Here is a 16,679-nt window from a genome sequence, read left to right as displayed (position 1 = left end):
TTCTAAACACTTATGCACTCCTATTTTTCTGACCGCTGCTGTTTGTTCCGTCTTAAGTACGCGTCGCGTCATTGATGAGAAGCGCAGAGCAGAGCTTTCCAATCCCAGTGGGATGCCGCAGATGAAGAAGAGCTTAAGCTAAGCAAATTACACTCCGCTACAAAACACGCGTACATGGATATTTGTTTGTATGAATTGTTTGTATATTTAAGGCAACTTCAATTGCTTGGCAAGTGGAACACATTCACATACACTACAGAGGGCTGTGCGCTGCGTTTCTAAGCAAGGTACATCGGTGTGACTTACAAATGAGACTGGTAAATGTTAAGTAGATTGACTGATTAGGTGCTAAATGTGGAACGTGTGTTAATAGTTATAGCGTCGTCGCCGATTCGTGTAGTGTATGGCCAAGATGATGGCGAGTGAGAGAATAACGACCTGCAAAGATAACGGAAAACAGTGGGTGAGCATTTCTCCTGCAGGAATATGAACTAAACTCACATCGAAACCGAGCAGAACCCACTCGAGGGAGCGCGACACGGTGGCCTCGTCGGCGAAGGCCTCCTCCACCTTGGTGATGCAGCCAATGGCATACAGATTCAGAGGATTCACACAGTTGTTGTCCTTGCAGCAGCTGTTGGGCACACTGGCGTTCCAGTAGCTGATCTCCAAATAATCCTGGGCACTATTACGCCCACAGCAGGAGTACTAAAAAACATTGAGAGACTTTTTTGTTAGATTTTCAAACAATGCGGAATGGAATTTTGTGACTCACTGTCTTCTGGATGTAATCCATGCTGCCAGGCTTCGTTTGTTCCAGCTGCCATGAATCCTCGACCGTCTTCAGGGCATAGTTCTTGAACACATCTCGCGGATTGTAAACAATGAAGGCGGCTATCAGCACAAGCAACACCACCAGCAGTGATACGTACTGAAATTCAATCGAAATTTATTTGATTTTTGGCTCTCAGATAACAAAATAATGCAACATACCGTCCAGAGCATGCGCGGCGATTCACGAACGGCGCCACAGCAACCGAAGAGTGAAATTATGAGTATAATTCCACCCAGAACAAGAATGCCAATGGCAAACTGATCTGGCATCGCCCCCCAGCCGAGACCGCCAAAGATAAGCACCAAAATGCCGAGTATCTGAAAAAATACAAACAAAATATGCCAATATAAATGGGGGAAGCTTCAAAGCAGATAATCGCGCAATATCGGTTTACATTTTCAATTGGAGGCGTATTCAATTTAAGTTTACAAATTCCAATCCCCACCCATTCGGATCAAACGATTCTGAGCTTAGCTCATATGTACATGATGTGTACCGTATAATGATGCTATTATTACTCATAAGCAAAATGAAATCATTCGAGAATCTAGATTATTCTTTCTCCCAATATATTTCTCTTACTCTTAAGGCAATGCTGCTGCAGCTGCTGATCTCAGATCTACACAAAATCGAAAGTCCCTCCCCATTTAGGTGCTACAATTCTGTGTAACCCTGAGAAGGCTGCGTCTGCTCCGGCATATCTTAAGCAATTTGTCAGCGCTGTGCTCATCACATCTCATCTCTATTGTCAACTAATCCGGTTTCCATGTTCCCATATTAAATTCACTTTAGCTTTTGAAGACTAAGCAGAGGAGCGGAGAGCATTACCACATTTAACGAAATCGAAATGCATGACGCATTTGAGCTGCTCGGCTGCTTTGGTCAGAGCTTTCCTCACGGCTCAAGGAATGCAAAAGCAAAGCACAAGCCATTAACAATAGACGCAAACACACACACAAACACATGAGACTGCGAAATGTAGTCATAAACTAGGCAGACACGCATACGAGATGATATCATCTGCGGGCCAGGTGGAAGTCTAATGGGAAGTCCAACTGCCCAGCCCGCCAAAGCGATTTCCAATATTCGACACAAAATTTGTCTTACAAAAACTGCCAAAAATATTCTAATAAATAAACAGAAACTTTCTAATGCCAAAACTTATATAGCATATGCTTGGAATTATATATTTTTTGTGCTCTACTTACCGCCCATAAGGCATTGAACAGGAACAGAGAGTACTTGATGGTGCCCGTTGCGCAGCCCATTCTGAATGTGTTTCTATTTTCCGCTCCAAGTGCTTTTTCGTAGAATGCAATCGAGACTCTGTGCAACACGTGCAACAGTTTGTTGCGTTATTTTTTTGGGGGCAAGCGTTGTTGAGATTCCGATGGAAAAACAGCCGGACAGAATCGGTTAGACAACTACTTTCAACGGTCGCGAGCGAACTGAGAGAGCGCTGGAAACTCTGGCCACGGAATCCGAGTGTTGCCTTTGCCGCCAGAGCAAAGCAAACAAAGTGAACACACGAGCGCAGCGCACACACACGGGCAGTAGGCAAACACAAAGAGCAAAGACAACAAACCCAACAAAAAAAGGGGGAAAAAAAGCCAAAGTCAAAGACCAAACTTTGTTGTTTCTATTGCTTTTGGTGGCTTCTAATGCTTATGATTCTTATACATACGCTATCAGAGTCGCTCAGTTTGGAACTTTATAAATGCAGGGCGGACGAAAGAAAAATAATGCCTAACAGATTCCAAACCAGATCAGCAATCTATAGATTCACTTTTGTTTTGCGGCTCTACTAAATTTCATCTCTTTGGGATGAGCTGAGTAACATAAGCAACCGATTTGTTAGGGCAGCAAAGCTTCGGCTTCAGTTTGTGCAATTACTTTATTAGTTTTTGGTTTGTGGCTTGTATACTCTCTCAGGGTATTACAGTTTAGAGTAGTTGTATGCTTTTCAATCAATTAAATTACAATAATGAGCAGCAACTTTCGCTCTGATTGTCGAAACTGAGTGGAGACATTTAAAAGCTTCTATAAGTATGCAAATCCACGTATTTGGTTAATAAAGCTCCCAATACACAATCATGTGTTTTGGGACACATTATCTTATTACACTCTGTTCTCTTTCGTCGCGCAGTTAGAGCATCAAAACTTCGCCGCCACGCAGTGAGCTTTCCTATATTTTTGCCATTACTACGGCGGCGCTGTTGTTGTGGTTGTTGTTCTTGCTGGTGCTGCTGTCATTCGGAAGCCAAACAAACAGAATGTCTAGCGCGTCGGGTGGGGAGGGGATGATGATCCGGAGCTGGTTCTGCTTGACACAACCGAAGCAAGCGAGCGGTGAGCGGCGGTGGTTGTTGTGGTGAAAGAGCAAAGAGAGCTAGAAGAGCAGGGAGAGAGAGGCACTAAGCTTTCAGTAGCGCCATTTGCCAGATGTTTAGCTCGAATGGAGTTGGGAAAGAGGGAGAGTGAAGAGTGACTGCCATCTCTCCATCTCTCTCTATTGCTGACTCCCCTCCAAGCAATTTACGCGCGATCGCCACCGGTGAGATTGATTGAACATGATTGCGTCAGAAGATTGAGAATAAATGACGCCAGCCAGCAGCAAAACGAAAGATTAGCTCAGCCCCGCCACCAGGGGGAATGGAATGTTAGTTTCCAGCCAAGTTTATTCGAACACAATAATCAGACAGCAGAAATTAGATCGGATCGAGGGAATCCTTAGTAGTGGTAGCGCCTGCGCTGCTTGCGGAAGCGTCCAACGAGATAGAAGGCACCCAGCACCATCAAAGCCTGAAATAGATGAAAAACCATTAGAGGAAACCCAACAGATGACAAAGTAACACTTACGGTTATGCCCACGGAGATCCAGTTGGTGTCGCTGGAGTAATTGAAGAGCTCCAGGAACTTGTCACCGGCGCTCTGGGCACAGCCGGTGGTGAAGTGCGGCAGCTCGTGGTTCTCCTTGGGGTAGCACGTGGCGGGCAGAGTGGCCCGACCGATGCTCACATAGTCATCGGGTCCATTACGCCCACAGCAATCGTACTGGAAAGCAAAGTGGAAGTCCTAACATCGAGAGAATAGGACAGAAAAAACAAACACAAACCGTTCGCTGATAAGGGTCCATGGCGCCTGGTTCCACCAGCTCCAGATCCCACTTCTTCTGCACCTCCTCGGAGGCAAACTTCCGTATGTAATCCTCATTGAACTTGAAGCCAAAGTTGCCCAGCAAACTAATTATTAGCTGTGCCAGCAGTATGAATCCATACTAAAATAAATTGTAATAAAATTAGTTATAAAACTGAGAATATGGAAGAGGTTGCTCCACTCACCGTTGCTGTCATGCAAACATTCTCCTGGCAGATGCCGCAGCAGCCCAGAATTGACGAAACGAAGATCAGGCCGCCCAAGACGTAGAGGTAAACGATATAGACGAGAGGTGCTTGGCCCAGGATTATCGTGGCAATGACTATCAGCGCTAGGCCCACAAGCTGACCCCCCAAAAGGCAAATAAGATTAGCTTTTGGTGTAAATACAATAATTAAATGTCAATGACTCGCAGCGCAGATGAGATTTCGTTGCATTTTATATGAAAAATGCGTCAGAAAATGAAATAAGAGAACTTTGGGAGATCTTTTCTTTGCTGAAAATTGCTAAGGAACAACTTTTGACTTCGATAATGCAGAACGAAAGTGTTTGTATATTGATCTCAGCAAACTTGATCACAAAGAATGTGATCCAAACTCATGAATATATGCAAAAATGGAATATTTATTGGCAAACGAAACACACATTCTATATAAGTATTCCCGTGTTCAAGTTTTTGGCTGAAAACACACGCACGGGCACCGATTTTTGAAAAACAAGCAAATGCAAAGTTGTATTCACACCAAATAAAAAATAACAAAAATATCTTTATACATATGCGGATTAATAGCAGCGTGAAGTCATCTCGAAGAAGAATTTCCAGAAGAACTTACCGCATTGAGGGAGTTAAGAGTGTTGAGGAAACACTTGATGAAACCGGAAGTGCAGCCCATCTTGGCAAATTATCGAACTAAAACTTGGCTAAAAGAAACCCAAAACTGGTTGGGAAGAGCTGACAGCGAGAACACCAAAAGAACCAGCAAGATCGCTGTCCAGCAAGCAATTGAAAACGAAAATTTTTACTAATGAGCTGCGGCAGACAATCGAATGGAGAAGAGGAGGAATCTCAGCGCTCTCTTTGCCAGTGCTGCCAAATGTGCGAGGAGCTGCGTGAGTGAGTGAGTTAATCGTTTTAGCATATGGAAAGTGTTTTATTCTCTAGTGGCAAATTCGCTAAATGGATTAATAGAGATTTAATCTAGATAACTATCGTTCATGCTGGGTTTAGGCTGGCTATGGCATTTTCACTTAATCGTTGATGTGGCTCTCATCGTCCTTGATCTTGGTCTTGGCATACTTTCGGGCGCGGCCCATGTAGTAGGCGGTGAGAATGCCCATGAACTGGAATGAAAGATACTTAGTTAAGAAACTCTTCCAATGAAACATTTCGCAGTACACACCTCAAGCGCAATAATTGCCATGCAGCAGTAATAATTAATATTCGCTTGCATCTTCAAATTAGAATTGGCTTTGGTGGCGCAGCCCTCCTGGAAGACATGCGTCGGATTGGAGCAGTCAAAGGCATAGCAGCAGCTGGCCGGCAAGGCGCCGTTCTCCTCGCCCAGATAATCCTGCGGTCCGTCCAGTCCACAGCAGCTAAATAGGCTATGTATGGGCTGCATTTTGTCATTGCTGTGTGACTTCTCCTCAAACAATTGCCGGATGCGCTCGTCAAAGTGCGCCAGCAAATCTCCCTTCATGGCTGTGAAGGTGAAGAAGTAGGCAGCCATGGCGGCAATGACCAAGCCACTGACGAACATGTACTGTGGGTAGGCAAACACATTAGCGTAATGTAAGCTATTGGAAGTCAGGTATTACACACCACGACGGAGTACTTGTAGGACTCCTTGAGCGCCACATAGACGCCGAGAAAGGCAGCGCCAAAGACAGCCGCTCCAACGAGCGCTGTTGTGTAGCTGCCAAAGGTGGAGGCTGCGGAGCCCCAGGTGACAACGCCACAGGAAAAGAAAAAGACATTGCAGGCCTGTACGAAAGGGAATTAGAATTGGAATTATATTTAGAGAGTAGGAAAAGATAGAGTTCCCCCAGCTGTATGTTTACACCCAAATTAGTTACCCGTTTGAGCTAACCCTTGGCATTTTGCAGACTGTTTCTGCCATGTACATAATGTACATATATATATAGAAATATAACAACAACTAATTTGCCAAATCAACTTAATCATAATCAAAATGGTGCGCCTGGTTGTGTAAGCATTTTACATGAAGTGAAGGGACAGACACGACCATATCCAATTGTGTGCCAAGTGCGAACAGCTGTGCGGCGGAACACACATAAACATTCGTACATATAAATAAATGTATAAATATATATTTCAGATTTTTATGTTCGATTTGCTTTTAGGCATCTTTATGCGCTGCGTTCGTTGCTCGCGTAATTTTTGTACTTTTGCACAATATTGATTTTATTTTTTTCGCGGCACTACCGGGTTGTTGTGCAAGACTTTGGATGGGTCAGGAGTGCGTCGCCCCAGGGGGTAATGGAGCGGAGTGGGCTGGGTTGCACACTTACCACTATCAAAATGCAAGTGGCAAATAGGGCGTACTTCCAGGGCGATATGGGAAACGACTTCTCCATGCTGTCCGTAGAGCTACAAAAAGGAAAGAGAAAACTTGCAGTTTTCCCTGGTTTCAAAATTGATTAACACTCACATCACTGACGGCACTGATAGAACGGAAATTAGTTTCCTCTCAGTCGATTCGCTCGATTAGCCCTATTCCAGCGGGGTGGAGGCCATTGTTTACTCTAGATTTAAGCGATGGTCTCAATCGGAGCCCGACTTCCCCCGAACCCAATTCTGTATCTGTGGGGGGACTCGTGTTTCTGTCTCAACTGCTGGCCAGCGACTAAACACAACACAGAACGCCACCAAGTGTCGCCGTCGAGCATTACACGCGGAATTCACCACCGCACGAGGCACCGAAACCAACGAAACCCAAACAAATGAACGAACAGAGTCAGAACCTCCCCCCGAGAAAACGAGGGCCATGGCGCAGCCGCAGTGTTGTGTCGCATACTGGGTGACTTTTTGGCATGCGGAAGTTAAATCACAGCAAGAACGTGCGACTAGGGGAAGGATCTGCTGTCCTTTGGGAAGAAGGAACTTGTAGGAAGGCAAAGACTAGGCTAAGCCAGCAACCAGAAGCAAAGGCAGAACTTAGAGCGAAGATTTGTTGGCTGTTTGCTCTGCCTTAAAGTGGTCGGAGGATGGATATCTGCTCTTTGCTTTAACTACACAATGTTCCACAGTTCGAAGAGCTTCAATGAAAGATTTATAAATATTATTACATCAAATATGTAAGTTTAAATCTCCTTTGAGCTCTCCTCCAGCCATTCGCCACTGTAGCGTTGCAATTGCCGCTTCATAATCCTGTACAGTCGCCAGCCGCACATCGCACCGTTAGTCTGAAACGTAAATAAATACATAAAGTAAATCCCAACTGGGATCTGGGCTGTACTTACCCCAACAATGATGAGCAGCCAACAGGCTAATTTTAGCAGCAACACTTTGCTGAACACATAATCCGTGAACTGATCCCTGCAGCCATACGGGTGTAGCGGGGAGTCGAACTCGGTGTCTTCGTCTATGCAGCAGCTCTTCGGCGGCTGAAGACTTATCTTTGAGTAGTCGTGGGTGCCGTTGACGCCGCAGCACTTTAGAAACTTTTCATAGAAGCCAAGGCGTCGCTCCAGTGCAGCGCCTCTGCGTTCCGCTTCCCACAAGTCGTCGAAGGTTTTGTCAATGCGGTTTGAGCTATTGGTAGCTTCGTACAGGAGCAGCAGTTGGCTGAATATTTGCAGCATTGCTATGGCCACATACTAGAGTGGAAAGGAACAATTTAGGATTGAAAATAACGCGAAAATTGGATCAAAGTGGGACGAGCTGTAAGGTGCCAAAGTGGGGCCTTTGACATACTCACATTTCTAAGCCAATCGGGCGACTTGCATTCGGCTGCTCCCCTGCAAAAGATCGACAGGCTCAGTCCGACAATGCCCTGGGCAATGGTCAGTGCGCCAGCAACTTTCTCCAGAGTGCTGATCTGGTCTATAAAAAAGGATATGCCACAGACAATAACCAATAGGCAAACCGTCTGCAAAGTGAAGAAAATGTTAGACGCCCAGGACTTATGGGGCAGCATTAACTTACGGAATGAACAAAGTTCATTGAGAGCAACATTTTCTGCAGTGACGATGCCATGATAAGAAAACAATAAAAAAATCAGCAAAATTGTAGAGAAATTCGAACAGTCAGTTGTCACGGGTAAATCTGTGCTACAGTTTACATTTCCGAATATTTTCGAGACTGACATTAAAACTAAAAGATACTGTTTTTGTTTTAAATAAAACAGAGTTTAATCAAGCAGTTGAACTATGTAGATACCAGGAAAGCACAAGTCCAGGCTCTGTTGAAGTGAAATCAATCTGCAAACTCCAACAACTGGAACAATTCGTAGAAATACAAGTAATGTACCGTTCCAATGATCCCTCCATACGATTTTTATACAGCAGTTTGCTGTACACCAGATAACTGCAATAAGCCAACGGCACTTAAGCTGCACTGGTAAATGTGGGGTGGTTTTGTGCATAAAAGCAACAAAATCTAGCAGGTAGCTAGCTGCTGTTTGCATATGTGCGTTTGGCGTAAGTTGGCGCATCGACGAAGGTTGCGTGAAAAGGGAAACGCAAAAATCACAAAAGGGTTCACTATGGGCAAGCCCTCGCTTGTGTACCTGCATTTCTAGGTACCTGCTGCTGCAAAAGCGTCGCTTGGTGCCCAATATGAAAACATAATGCAAAAAAAGTTTAGGCCTAGAAATTATCATTTCCAAAGTCAATCAATTTGTTCCAATTTAAACCATCTTTTACTTTGATTTTGTAGCGGATTCTGTAACTTAGAGGCATCCCAGACCCTTTTGAGCTTCTCTTCCCCCCTTCTCTATGCATCCCGTGCTTGCATTCCCAAAAGAGAGAGTAGTCTCCAAAGCAGACAGCACTCTCCACAGCAGAGTGCACTCTCCAAAGCAAAAATATTTCTTCACAGCATTCAGCACGCACCACAGCAGAGACCATGACATTAGATCAGAACAACTTTTACTTGAGAAATTGTAAGTTGAGTATTAGATACAGAATTAAGCGATTACGAAATTGCTCATTAGTTTGTGAAAAGTTGAGTTTGTACGACAAGTACAGGAGTGACTGGAAACCCGTTGTTAATATTATTTAATTTAATACTTGTGTAACCTAAGCTGCGCCTCACATCCAGACCGCATTGTTGCGACGACTCTGGTTCTTGACGCTGCTGTATAGCAGCCAGCCGAACACCGCACCAACAGCCTGGAAAGGGGAGAGAAAAATGTTTGAGTGTGAGCTGCGGGTTGTGGCTGCGACTTACCTCGCCTAGGATGAGCAGCCAGCAGACGATCTTGAACACGAGCAGCTTGTCGTCGAGATACTCCACGAACTCGGCCTTGCAGCCGGCCTTGTAGACACTCGTGCTGTCCACGCATTTGTTGTCCAGACAGCAGCTGGAGGGTATGGCATGGTGGATGATCCAGTAATCCTCGGAGCTGTTGACGCCGCAGCAGTGCAGCCAGTTCTCATAGTAGGCCAGCGCTCCCGACTCATTGCGCTCAGCCTCCCACAGACGATCGAAGCCCTCGTTGATGCTGCCCGAGAGGCCGTCTTTGGTGCCGTGCGAGGCCATGCTGAGGAACAGCAGTTGGGTGAGGATCAGCAGCACCACAACTCCCACGTACTGCGAGACAATAGAGAATGTTAGAGTGGAGATCGTGCTAGAGGAAGATAAGAGATCGGCTACTCACCATCAGCAGTCGAAGTGGAGACTCGTGAATGGCCGCCAGGCAGCCAAAGACCGCTATGATGAGGATGACAGCGCCCAGGCCAATGATTAGGCCCCCAGCCACGTTCTCACCAATGCTGACTGCATTCTCGGCGGCGCTGATCAAAAAGAAAATTCCAAAGGCAATCAGCACCAGTCCCAGCACCTGCAGAAGAGAGAGAGAGAGAGAGAGAGAGAGAGACACAGATAAACGCTACCCACTCGCACGCATACTTATGCACATTCCACTCACGGCAAACACAAAATTGAGCAACAGCAGCAGATGCTTCACTGTAGTGGCTCCCAGACCCATGTTGATGCTGGACACTAGACTCTAAACTGAAACTGAGGACGGGAACTGAAGCTGCGTCTCTGTGTCACTCAAATTATAGTGAATGCATCAGAGCAGGCGGTTACGTATATGGTCAATAGCCAATAGCCAGTTTTCCGCTGACAGATACAGCAACAAGCACAAGGTATCTCTCGATTTATCTCCCGTACGCTGCTGATCGCTGCTGACCGCTGTGTTTCAGTGGCGTGAATCAACTGAAACAGTGTGTTTTTGTTTTGACTACATTCTAGCTATATGCGTGTCGCTATATGCATATACTTTTACCGTACATTATATGCTCGTAAAATCTGTGAGTAAAAATCGAGAGCGGCGCCGCGCATCGCCCACCTAATCGCCCCCTCGCCGTGTGTAGCTTTTTTTGATCTGCGGTGCCCATCTGCTGGTCCAAGGAGAGTTTACTCACAAGGTGACGTCTTCACCACTGGCCACTCCATCCCTTTCTAGCGCTTGTCTCGCTGAGCGTGGTGAGTAAGTTATTGGTCCTCCCCACACAGCGGACAACGTCACCTTGTAAGTAATTTCACCATGTGTTGGGCCAAAAATCGTTTCTTTTCTTCTCTTCTTTGTTTGTTTTCTTCTTTTTTATTTGTTTTAGCAGCGCACGCGTGGGCGTTGCAAGTTTACACATTTTATGAATGGAATACTAGATATCTTCCGTAGCCTAACTTGATTAATCATCGTAAATTACAATCACAATATGTCGCGGGGCACGTGGGCCAGGAAAAACACAAACACACAAATATAATAATAATAATAATACAATTCGAGAATTATTCGTTTTAATTATAGAATCGTACACGATCGCGATGGTTCCGTATGCTGTCCACCAGGTAGCAGGTGGTCACGGAACCAGCAAACTGTAATTAAAAATACGAATTATTATTAGTTAATTTTCACAAATTAATATAAATAATTCAAAGTGGAAAGCGCATTGCTTGATTGAGCATTAGGCATGGAAGGGCAAACAAAAATCTCACCTCTGCGAGCATTAGAAACCAACTCAGTGAATGAAAATTCGCCGTTTTGGCGCTGAGATAATCCTTGAACTGCAGCTCACAGCCAGTCATGAAGAGATTCAATGGCTTTGTGCAGTCCAGATCGCGGCAGCAGCTCACAGGCAGCTCCTTGTCCAGGTGCATGTAGTCCTCGGCGCTGTTGCGGCCACAGCAGTGTAGCTGGAAGACATGGAACTTCAGAAGATATCCCACAGGTTAGGCAATGGCAACACTCACCCACTGCTCGTAGGTATTCAGGCTGCTATTTCCCGCATGCTGCGGATCCCAAAGATCATCAAAGCCCTGCCGCAGCGTGTCTGGCAGCGTGTCCCGACTGGCCGCAAAGCTAATGCTGAAGAAAACAAATTGCACCACGAGCAGCACAACCAACAGCACGGCATGCTGCAGAGTACAGAAAAAATCAGTTGAAGATCATCCAGGGCTAACCTCCATGACTCACACAAATCAACATAGTCCGGGAGTCCCTGCCCAAAGCCACACAGCCAAAGATGCTCGTTAGAATAATGACACAGCCCAGGAGGATGCACAGCACAGCGGCCAGCTGCTCGCCATGATCCAGCACTCCGACGCGCTGCTGATCCTCGAGACTCTCCAGCAGCCAGGCGCCATACCAGATGAGCAGGCAGCCACCCACCTAAGCAGAGATCCATCATCAAGCCAATGTCAAGCTATTTTTAAGCACTTACAGCACAAATCACGCTGATGACACACAGAATGTATCTGAGCAGGCGGCCGCTGCAGTACATGACGAGACGCCGAGAGAGAGAGAAATTCGTTCACAAAAGATTTTCCGCTGTGGAGGCGCACACCTTGGGCCTTGCCATCAAATCAACGACTAAAGTCTCATAATCTACATTTGTTTGACAAAGCGCTTGGGCAGCGATTAAAGCCAATAGATACACAAATGTCTGTCGCTGTCGTTGCAGTGGCCAAAATACACAGAGCGAAAAAGAGAGAGAGATAAAAGCTCAGACGGAGAAAATACATATACGAGAATATGGAAAATAGACGAGAAAATTAGCGTCGCACGCCCACGGATGTGCCCCAGAAAGCAGCATGTGTCCACCCTCACCTTGTGCCCCAGTCCCGCAGCTTATTTATCATCCAAATGATGTCAACAGCACAAAACCAGAAATGATATTTCCCCTGAGACACGAAAGAATTTGATTTTGATTGCCCCGCGAACTACAAAGAACTACAAAAGAATTTTGCTTTATTTTGGCTTTGGCTTTATCGAAATGTTTGTTACAAAAGTTTGCGGCTTAGATCGAGCTTAGTTTAGATTAAAATTTACAAACTAAATGGTTAGTTCTCGCACCCAAAGATGCTACGAAATGTTGCACATCTTTTTATGGAATTTCCACTGCGAGTTCTTTGGCCTTTTGTTTCCTAGAAATGCATTGCACATCGCACTCAAAAAATATTGCACACTCATTTTTTGGCATTTATTTTTGATAGTATTTCGAGCGACGCCAGCGATTCACAATGCTGTTGGCCAGCACATAGGCCAAAAGGGCGCAAATGATCTGGAAATCACAGAAAAACAAATTGTAATGCGCTTCCAACTAAGGCACAGGCCCATCACTCACCTCCACTGCAACCAGCACCAGCGAAACAAAGTTAAAAGTTGTCCAACGTGAGGCTACAAAGTCCAAAAACTTTTGCCTACAACCCTCCAGATTGAGCTTGTCGGACTGGCTGTTGTAGCAGCTATTTGGTGGCAGCATATAATCCTTGGGTCCCACATTGCCGCAGCAGTCCAACCAGCGTTCCAGGCTGGCAATTTGGCTCTGATTGCCCGGCTTAATGGGCACTGGCTGATCGTTCCACAGCTGATCGAAGGTTTTGTCCACGTTGATGAGCAGCGAAGTTTGGAAGATCCACAGGAAGCCCACGACCAGCACCTCGAGCACAATGAGCACGACCAAAAGGAACACAAACTGGGGAAAGGAAAGCAGGGATTAGTTTTTGTTTATGTACATTTTTTGGGTAATGTTTACTTACCGTCTTGGATATATTGCTGCTCTCGCGCGCTGCACCCAGCGAGCCAAAGAGTGCCGCCAGCACCACTACGATGCCCAGGCCAATGATGACAAAAGCGGCGGTGTTGAAATGCTCAAATTTATAGACAACATGCACGCCAAGGCCGATGACAATCAGGCCGAAAATCTGTCGTAAGGAGAGAGCGAGAACGTTGATTAAATATTGCAACAACTGGTAATTAAATTCTCTACAGAAAATGAAGGTCAGCTGCCGGATTTGTTTGCATATTTTCCACGTGCCTGCGCCGCTTGTGGATGGATTACTCATACGCGGCAGGCTCGGCGTATTACGTATACGTCTCGTGGTTGTCTCTGATCGTTTTCCTCACCCACTTGCAACGCTAGTTGCAACTTTAAATTTAACGCAATGACTCACCGAGCCACACCAATACAGTGCGAAATTTCACACACTGCTGGCAAATGTGGACTCTGTTTGTGTGTTTGGGCATTTGGCAGCTTGCCCAAAGCTCTGCCTGAATAAATAGAAAAGAAAAGCAACGAATGTTCCTGCTGCTGCCAAAATGCGTAATAATTATACACATTTCCATGGTGATCTTGCAGCAACCTGTTGCCAGCAACCTTTTGTACATTGTGTACCCAGTGTTTACAATTATTGACAGCGAAAAACCAGTCGCCAGATTTGTTGACTTTGAACGTGACTTGTCGAGCCTCAACTTTCAAGCTCTGAGCACATGCTGTACTTACAAATTATGAATGATTTGGACGATTAATCATTTGAGCAGCACAAAATTTCATCGATTTTTAGGCTGTAAACCAAAGCCAAAAGCGGTTTAAGGATGGGCTTAAAAGTGGCTCTTACTTGGCTGCAAATTGTGCATAATAAATGAAGCCAACAGCCAAGTTTGGTGCGGCCTAAAGGCATTTATATTAATTGAGTTATAATCTAAAAGAGGTAATCGATAGTGCGCCATCAATTAGCAGTAAAGTTTTGGGCAACAGACAGCGCTGGGCATTATGTGGTATCTATGGCGCATCTATGGGCTATCCATTTAATTGTAATTTATTATGCTGCCCCCAAAAATTCAAGGGCTCGGAGAGACAGCAAACAAACTGCGTCATCGGCACAAAGGCACGTTCTGTCGGGGGAAATTTGGGTACACATCAAATGTAAATGCAAAACATGCCCAAATCTGGAATTGCTTAAGAACATTCAGGCATAATTAGACTTTGTAATTGAAACTTAATTCATAGCAGAAACTACAGAAAGGTTCGTAGTCGGGACTGAACTCTGCACTCAACTTTCTAGTTTTGATATCTACAGACACAAGTCACAAAGTGCTTAAGGCACTAAGCGGACTGACACTCACGCTCAGGTGGTGTTTCAATAAAAAACGATAAGAACTTTGTGTTGGCAACAGCCAAACATAAAAAGAAAAACCTTTTATTAATTTGCTCTCATTTTAGCGAGCAATTCAACGCAATTATCAAGCCAGTGCGCAAGGTCGGGCTGGTGTGGGGACACTCGGCCTGCCACATAGATAATAATTATAGCATTAATTTGCATGTTAACTGATAAGGCTGCTCCACAGCTCCACTCCGCACAGATCAGCGTGTGGGCAGATCAATTGCTGGCACATCAAATAAATGCCCAAATACGAATGCCCAGACCCATGGCAGCTGGCATTTGGACTGAGATTTATGTGGGTTCTGTTGAAGGTGAAACAAAAGGCTGGGGCCCTACCCTATCCACACCCATAATGAAGTAATGCTGGGCCGAGCATCTCGTCGCGCCAAAACGACAGTTTAGTCGGCTGGAACCGACCACGGAAAATTGCGCATACGCCGCGTTGTGGCCGCATTCCAAAAATCAAACAAATATGCCCCAAAACATCTAAGAAATGACATCAACGAGCAAGTAAAATAAACTTAAACAAAACAGCAAACGAAATAGCTACGAAAAAAATCAAACAAAATTCTAAATCTTTTTTTCGTTCAGGGTTAAGTAGTGCCAGGCGGACGGGCAGTCGAACGGACTGGCGTGGGTGACCAAGTTTTGCCTTTAGCTGCCAGCTACATAAAAAGCTCAGCGAACAAATAAACAAAAGCACTAAATAAATAAAATATTAAATCATTTTGTACGCCAAAAAGATATTTTTAATACACAAAAACTTTTAGCCAGAAGGACAACTGCCCGAACTGGATATTCGACATAGATTTGGTTGGTTTTATGGCTCGCATTTGCAGCGGAAACAAAGCACACAAATAGCCTTCAATAATCATTTGAATGGAAAAACTCAACGACTAGCAAATAGTTTGATGTTCTATGCTATCAAATAAACAATTGCCCCGCCAACCCCTGACCAGATCATCAGAGACTGATGAATGAACTTGGACCAACTTGAGGCATTGCCTGGGCGGGTTAATGTTAATTTTACTCTACAGCAAGTTCTCTGGCATTTAGCCAAAGGCAGACAGCACTCAAGTCGCAGTAATTTGCCCTGCAATTAGCCTTGGCCAGCTGTAGGAGCTACGTTTAATTCGCGTCTTAATGTTATCGGGGGTCAAGCTGCCAAGAGGATCAGCGCGCAGTCCGCTTACTCACAGCATAGACAATGTCCCAAAAGAGGGCAAAAACTTTCAGCACACCGGTGGAACAAGCCATTTTTTTGGATTACTTAATCTCAAACAGAACACCAACTAAATATTTGTATTTATTTTTATAAAGGTTTCGGCGCACAAGTGTTTATTTTTATCGCAAGTGTTTTCTCGTGCACTTGGCAACTCGCGCGGTTTGTTGACAAACGGAAAATATTTGAAGCTCGTTGCTCGCGGTTACCACCAATAATCCCGGTTCAGTTCATGTTCTCCGCGCGAATGTTAGCTGAAAACTGTGCGGAGCGTTTCGTTCCACAATAGTTTGCTGATAGCGCGCAAAAAACAAATTCAACGTTTGGCGAGCGCAAAAGCGAACGCCGTGGCAACGAAACGAAAAGCTTTGGCACGAAATGGAAACGAAACGAAACTGTGTGCCGGTGCGGCGTTTTCCACACTTATCTATGTATGTGTAGCTACATATGTACATATGTATGTACATGCATACATATATGTATATGTAAATAAAAGTAAAGCTATTTTTATTTGATTATATTTTGCATGTGCAACTCGCGTTCTGTTTTTGGTTTATAAAATTAATCAGTTTTAGTTGAATTCTGTGTGCTGTTAGCAGAGGAAATCTGCTTTACATATTGCTGCCAGGGTTACGGTTTTGAGGATGGAAATACATTCCAGCCAGTGGGACATATTTATGGAAAGCACATGGGAAAATTTGTGTAAATTTTGTAGTGGCCAGTTAGCTGATCAACGAGAGGATAGAAGAGGCATAAAAGAAGGTTGGAGGACCGATGGGAATGATGGAACAGCATGGACCTGAGTGATCCGCTGGGTTATGAAATTCAAA

At 44.9% G+C, this 16,679-nt stretch overlaps 7 protein-coding genes across 7 annotated transcripts; all 7 read right to left on the bottom strand.

Moving 5' to 3' along the window:
* Nucleotides 1–181: 181 nt before the first annotated feature.
* On the bottom strand, nt 182–2,296 carry LOC117892326 (protein late bloomer). The gene is made up of 5 exons (XM_034798479.1): nt 2,044–2,296; nt 994–1,152; nt 776–931; nt 502–708; nt 182–438 (listed from the first exon to the last, which is right to left on the bottom strand). The coding sequence occupies exons 1-5, from the start codon at nt 2,101–2,103 to the stop codon at nt 367–369; spliced, it is 654 nt and encodes a 217-aa protein (XP_034654370.1). The 5' UTR covers nt 2,104–2,296; the 3' UTR covers nt 182–366.
* Nucleotides 2,297–3,461: 1,165 nt separating this feature from the next.
* LOC117892327 (23 kDa integral membrane protein) lies at nt 3,462–4,989 on the bottom strand. The gene is made up of 5 exons (XM_034798480.1): nt 4,825–4,989; nt 4,177–4,335; nt 3,951–4,112; nt 3,695–3,889; nt 3,462–3,637 (listed from the first exon to the last, which is right to left on the bottom strand). The coding sequence occupies exons 1-5, from the start codon at nt 4,882–4,884 to the stop codon at nt 3,566–3,568; spliced, it is 648 nt and encodes a 215-aa protein (XP_034654371.1). The 5' UTR covers nt 4,885–4,989; the 3' UTR covers nt 3,462–3,565.
* Nucleotides 4,990–5,121: 132 nt separating this feature from the next.
* On the bottom strand, nt 5,122–6,867 carry LOC117892320 (23 kDa integral membrane protein). Its single transcript, XM_034798473.1, has 5 exons — nt 6,664–6,867; nt 6,524–6,602; nt 5,814–5,975; nt 5,392–5,754; nt 5,122–5,332 (listed from the first exon to the last, which is right to left on the bottom strand). The coding sequence occupies exons 2-5, from the start codon at nt 6,587–6,589 to the stop codon at nt 5,240–5,242; spliced, it is 684 nt and encodes a 227-aa protein (XP_034654364.1). The 5' UTR covers nt 6,590–6,602; nt 6,664–6,867; the 3' UTR covers nt 5,122–5,239.
* Nucleotides 6,868–7,315: 448 nt separating this feature from the next.
* Nucleotides 7,316–8,283, bottom strand: LOC117889714. Its single transcript, XM_034794135.1, has 4 exons — nt 8,160–8,283; nt 7,933–8,103; nt 7,475–7,831; nt 7,316–7,417 (listed from the first exon to the last, which is right to left on the bottom strand). Exons 1-4 carry the CDS (start codon nt 8,208–8,210, stop codon nt 7,316–7,318), a joined length of 681 nt encoding a protein of 226 aa, XP_034650026.1. The 5' UTR covers nt 8,211–8,283.
* An 803-nt stretch (nt 8,284–9,086) lies between these two features.
* LOC117892319 (tetraspanin-9) lies at nt 9,087–10,401 on the bottom strand. Its single transcript, XM_034798472.1, has 4 exons — nt 10,105–10,401; nt 9,835–10,017; nt 9,405–9,767; nt 9,087–9,346 (listed from the first exon to the last, which is right to left on the bottom strand). Exons 1-4 carry the CDS (start codon nt 10,162–10,164, stop codon nt 9,266–9,268), a joined length of 687 nt encoding a protein of 228 aa, XP_034654363.1. The 5' UTR covers nt 10,165–10,401; the 3' UTR covers nt 9,087–9,265.
* Nucleotides 10,402–10,965: 564 nt separating this feature from the next.
* LOC117892318 (protein late bloomer) lies at nt 10,966–12,068 on the bottom strand. The gene is made up of 5 exons (XM_034798471.1): nt 11,906–12,068; nt 11,659–11,853; nt 11,436–11,600; nt 11,181–11,378; nt 10,966–11,060 (listed from the first exon to the last, which is right to left on the bottom strand). The coding sequence occupies exons 1-5, from the start codon at nt 11,963–11,965 to the stop codon at nt 10,983–10,985; spliced, it is 696 nt and encodes a 231-aa protein (XP_034654362.1). The 5' UTR covers nt 11,966–12,068; the 3' UTR covers nt 10,966–10,982.
* Nucleotides 12,069–12,429: 361 nt separating this feature from the next.
* LOC117892324 (protein late bloomer) lies at nt 12,430–16,121 on the bottom strand. Its single transcript, XM_034798476.1, has 4 exons — nt 15,825–16,121; nt 13,224–13,388; nt 12,809–13,159; nt 12,430–12,745 (listed from the first exon to the last, which is right to left on the bottom strand). Exons 1-4 carry the CDS (start codon nt 15,882–15,884, stop codon nt 12,665–12,667), a joined length of 657 nt encoding a protein of 218 aa, XP_034654367.1. The 5' UTR covers nt 15,885–16,121; the 3' UTR covers nt 12,430–12,664.
* Nucleotides 16,122–16,679: the final 558 nt, after the last annotated feature.

Source organism: Drosophila subobscura, chromosome E (assembly GCF_008121235.1).
Source record: "Drosophila subobscura isolate 14011-0131.10 chromosome E, UCBerk_Dsub_1.0, whole genome shotgun sequence".
NCBI classification, from domain to species: domain Eukaryota; kingdom Metazoa; phylum Arthropoda; class Insecta; order Diptera; family Drosophilidae; genus Drosophila; species Drosophila subobscura.
The sequence above is the reverse complement of the archived record's forward strand: the minus strand, read 5'-3'. Positions and strand labels throughout refer to the sequence as shown.

Coding starts and splice junctions, on each gene's coding strand:
- LOC117892326 (XM_034798479.1), bottom strand. CDS start 2,103: ATGGGCTGCGCAACGGGCACCATCAAGTACTCTCTGTTCCTGTTCAAT. Junction 1,153..2,043: donor TGTTCAATGCCTTATGGGCG/GTAAGTAGAGCA, acceptor GTATTTTTTCAG/ATACTCGGCATTTTGGTGCT. Junction 709..775: donor TGGATTACATCCAGAAGACA/GTGAGTCACAAA, acceptor AATGTTTTTTAG/TACTCCTGCTGTGGGCGTAA.
- LOC117892327 (XM_034798480.1), bottom strand. CDS start 4,884: ATGGGCTGCACTTCCGGTTTCATCAAGTGTTTCCTCAACACTCTTAAC. Junction 4,336..4,824: donor CTCTTAACTCCCTCAATGCG/GTAAGTTCTTCT, acceptor TTGGGGGGTCAG/CTTGTGGGCCTAGCGCTGAT. Junction 4,113..4,176: donor ATGTTTGCATGACAGCAACG/GTGAGTGGAGCA, acceptor AATTTATTTTAG/TATGGATTCATACTGCTGGC.
- LOC117892320 (XM_034798473.1), bottom strand. CDS start 6,589: ATGGAGAAGTCGTTTCCCATATCGCCCTGGAAGTACGCCCTATTTGCC. Junction 5,755..5,813: donor CCTACAAGTACTCCGTCGTG/GTGTGTAATACC, acceptor GCCTACCCACAG/TACATGTTCGTCAGTGGCTT. Junction 5,333..5,391: donor TGGCAATTATTGCGCTTGAG/GTGTGTACTGCG, acceptor CTTTCATTCCAG/TTCATGGGCATTCTCACCGC.
- LOC117889714 (XM_034794135.1), bottom strand. CDS start 8,210: ATGGCATCGTCACTGCAGAAAATGTTGCTCTCAATGAACTTTGTTCAT. Junction 8,104..8,159: donor CAATGAACTTTGTTCATTCC/GTAAGTTAATGC, acceptor TTCACTTTGCAG/ACGGTTTGCCTATTGGTTAT. Junction 7,832..7,932: donor CGCCCGATTGGCTTAGAAAT/GTGAGTATGTCA, acceptor TTTCCACTCTAG/TATGTGGCCATAGCAATGCT.
- LOC117892319 (XM_034798472.1), bottom strand. CDS start 10,164: ATGGGTCTGGGAGCCACTACAGTGAAGCATCTGCTGCTGTTGCTCAAT. Junction 10,018..10,104: donor TGCTCAATTTTGTGTTTGCC/GTGAGTGGAATG, acceptor TCTCTTCTGCAG/GTGCTGGGACTGGTGCTGAT. Junction 9,347..9,404: donor GGCTGCTCATCCTAGGCGAG/GTAAGTCGCAGC, acceptor TCCCCTTTCCAG/GCTGTTGGTGCGGTGTTCGG.
- LOC117892318 (XM_034798471.1), bottom strand. CDS start 11,965: ATGTACTGCAGCGGCCGCCTGCTCAGATACATTCTGTGTGTCATCAGC. Junction 11,601..11,658: donor CCCGGACTATGTTGATTTGT/GTGAGTCATGGA, acceptor TGTACTCTGCAG/CATGCCGTGCTGTTGGTTGT. Junction 11,379..11,435: donor TGAATACCTACGAGCAGTGG/GTGAGTGTTGCC, acceptor CATGTCTTCCAG/CTACACTGCTGTGGCCGCAA.
- LOC117892324 (XM_034798476.1), bottom strand. CDS start 15,884: ATGGCTTGTTCCACCGGTGTGCTGAAAGTTTTTGCCCTCTTTTGGGAC. Junction 13,389..15,824: donor TTTGGGACATTGTCTATGCT/GTGAGTAAGCGG, acceptor TCCTTACGACAG/ATTTTCGGCCTGATTGTCAT. Junction 13,160..13,223: donor GCAGCAATATATCCAAGACG/GTAAGTAAACAT, acceptor TCCTTTCCCCAG/TTTGTGTTCCTTTTGGTCGT.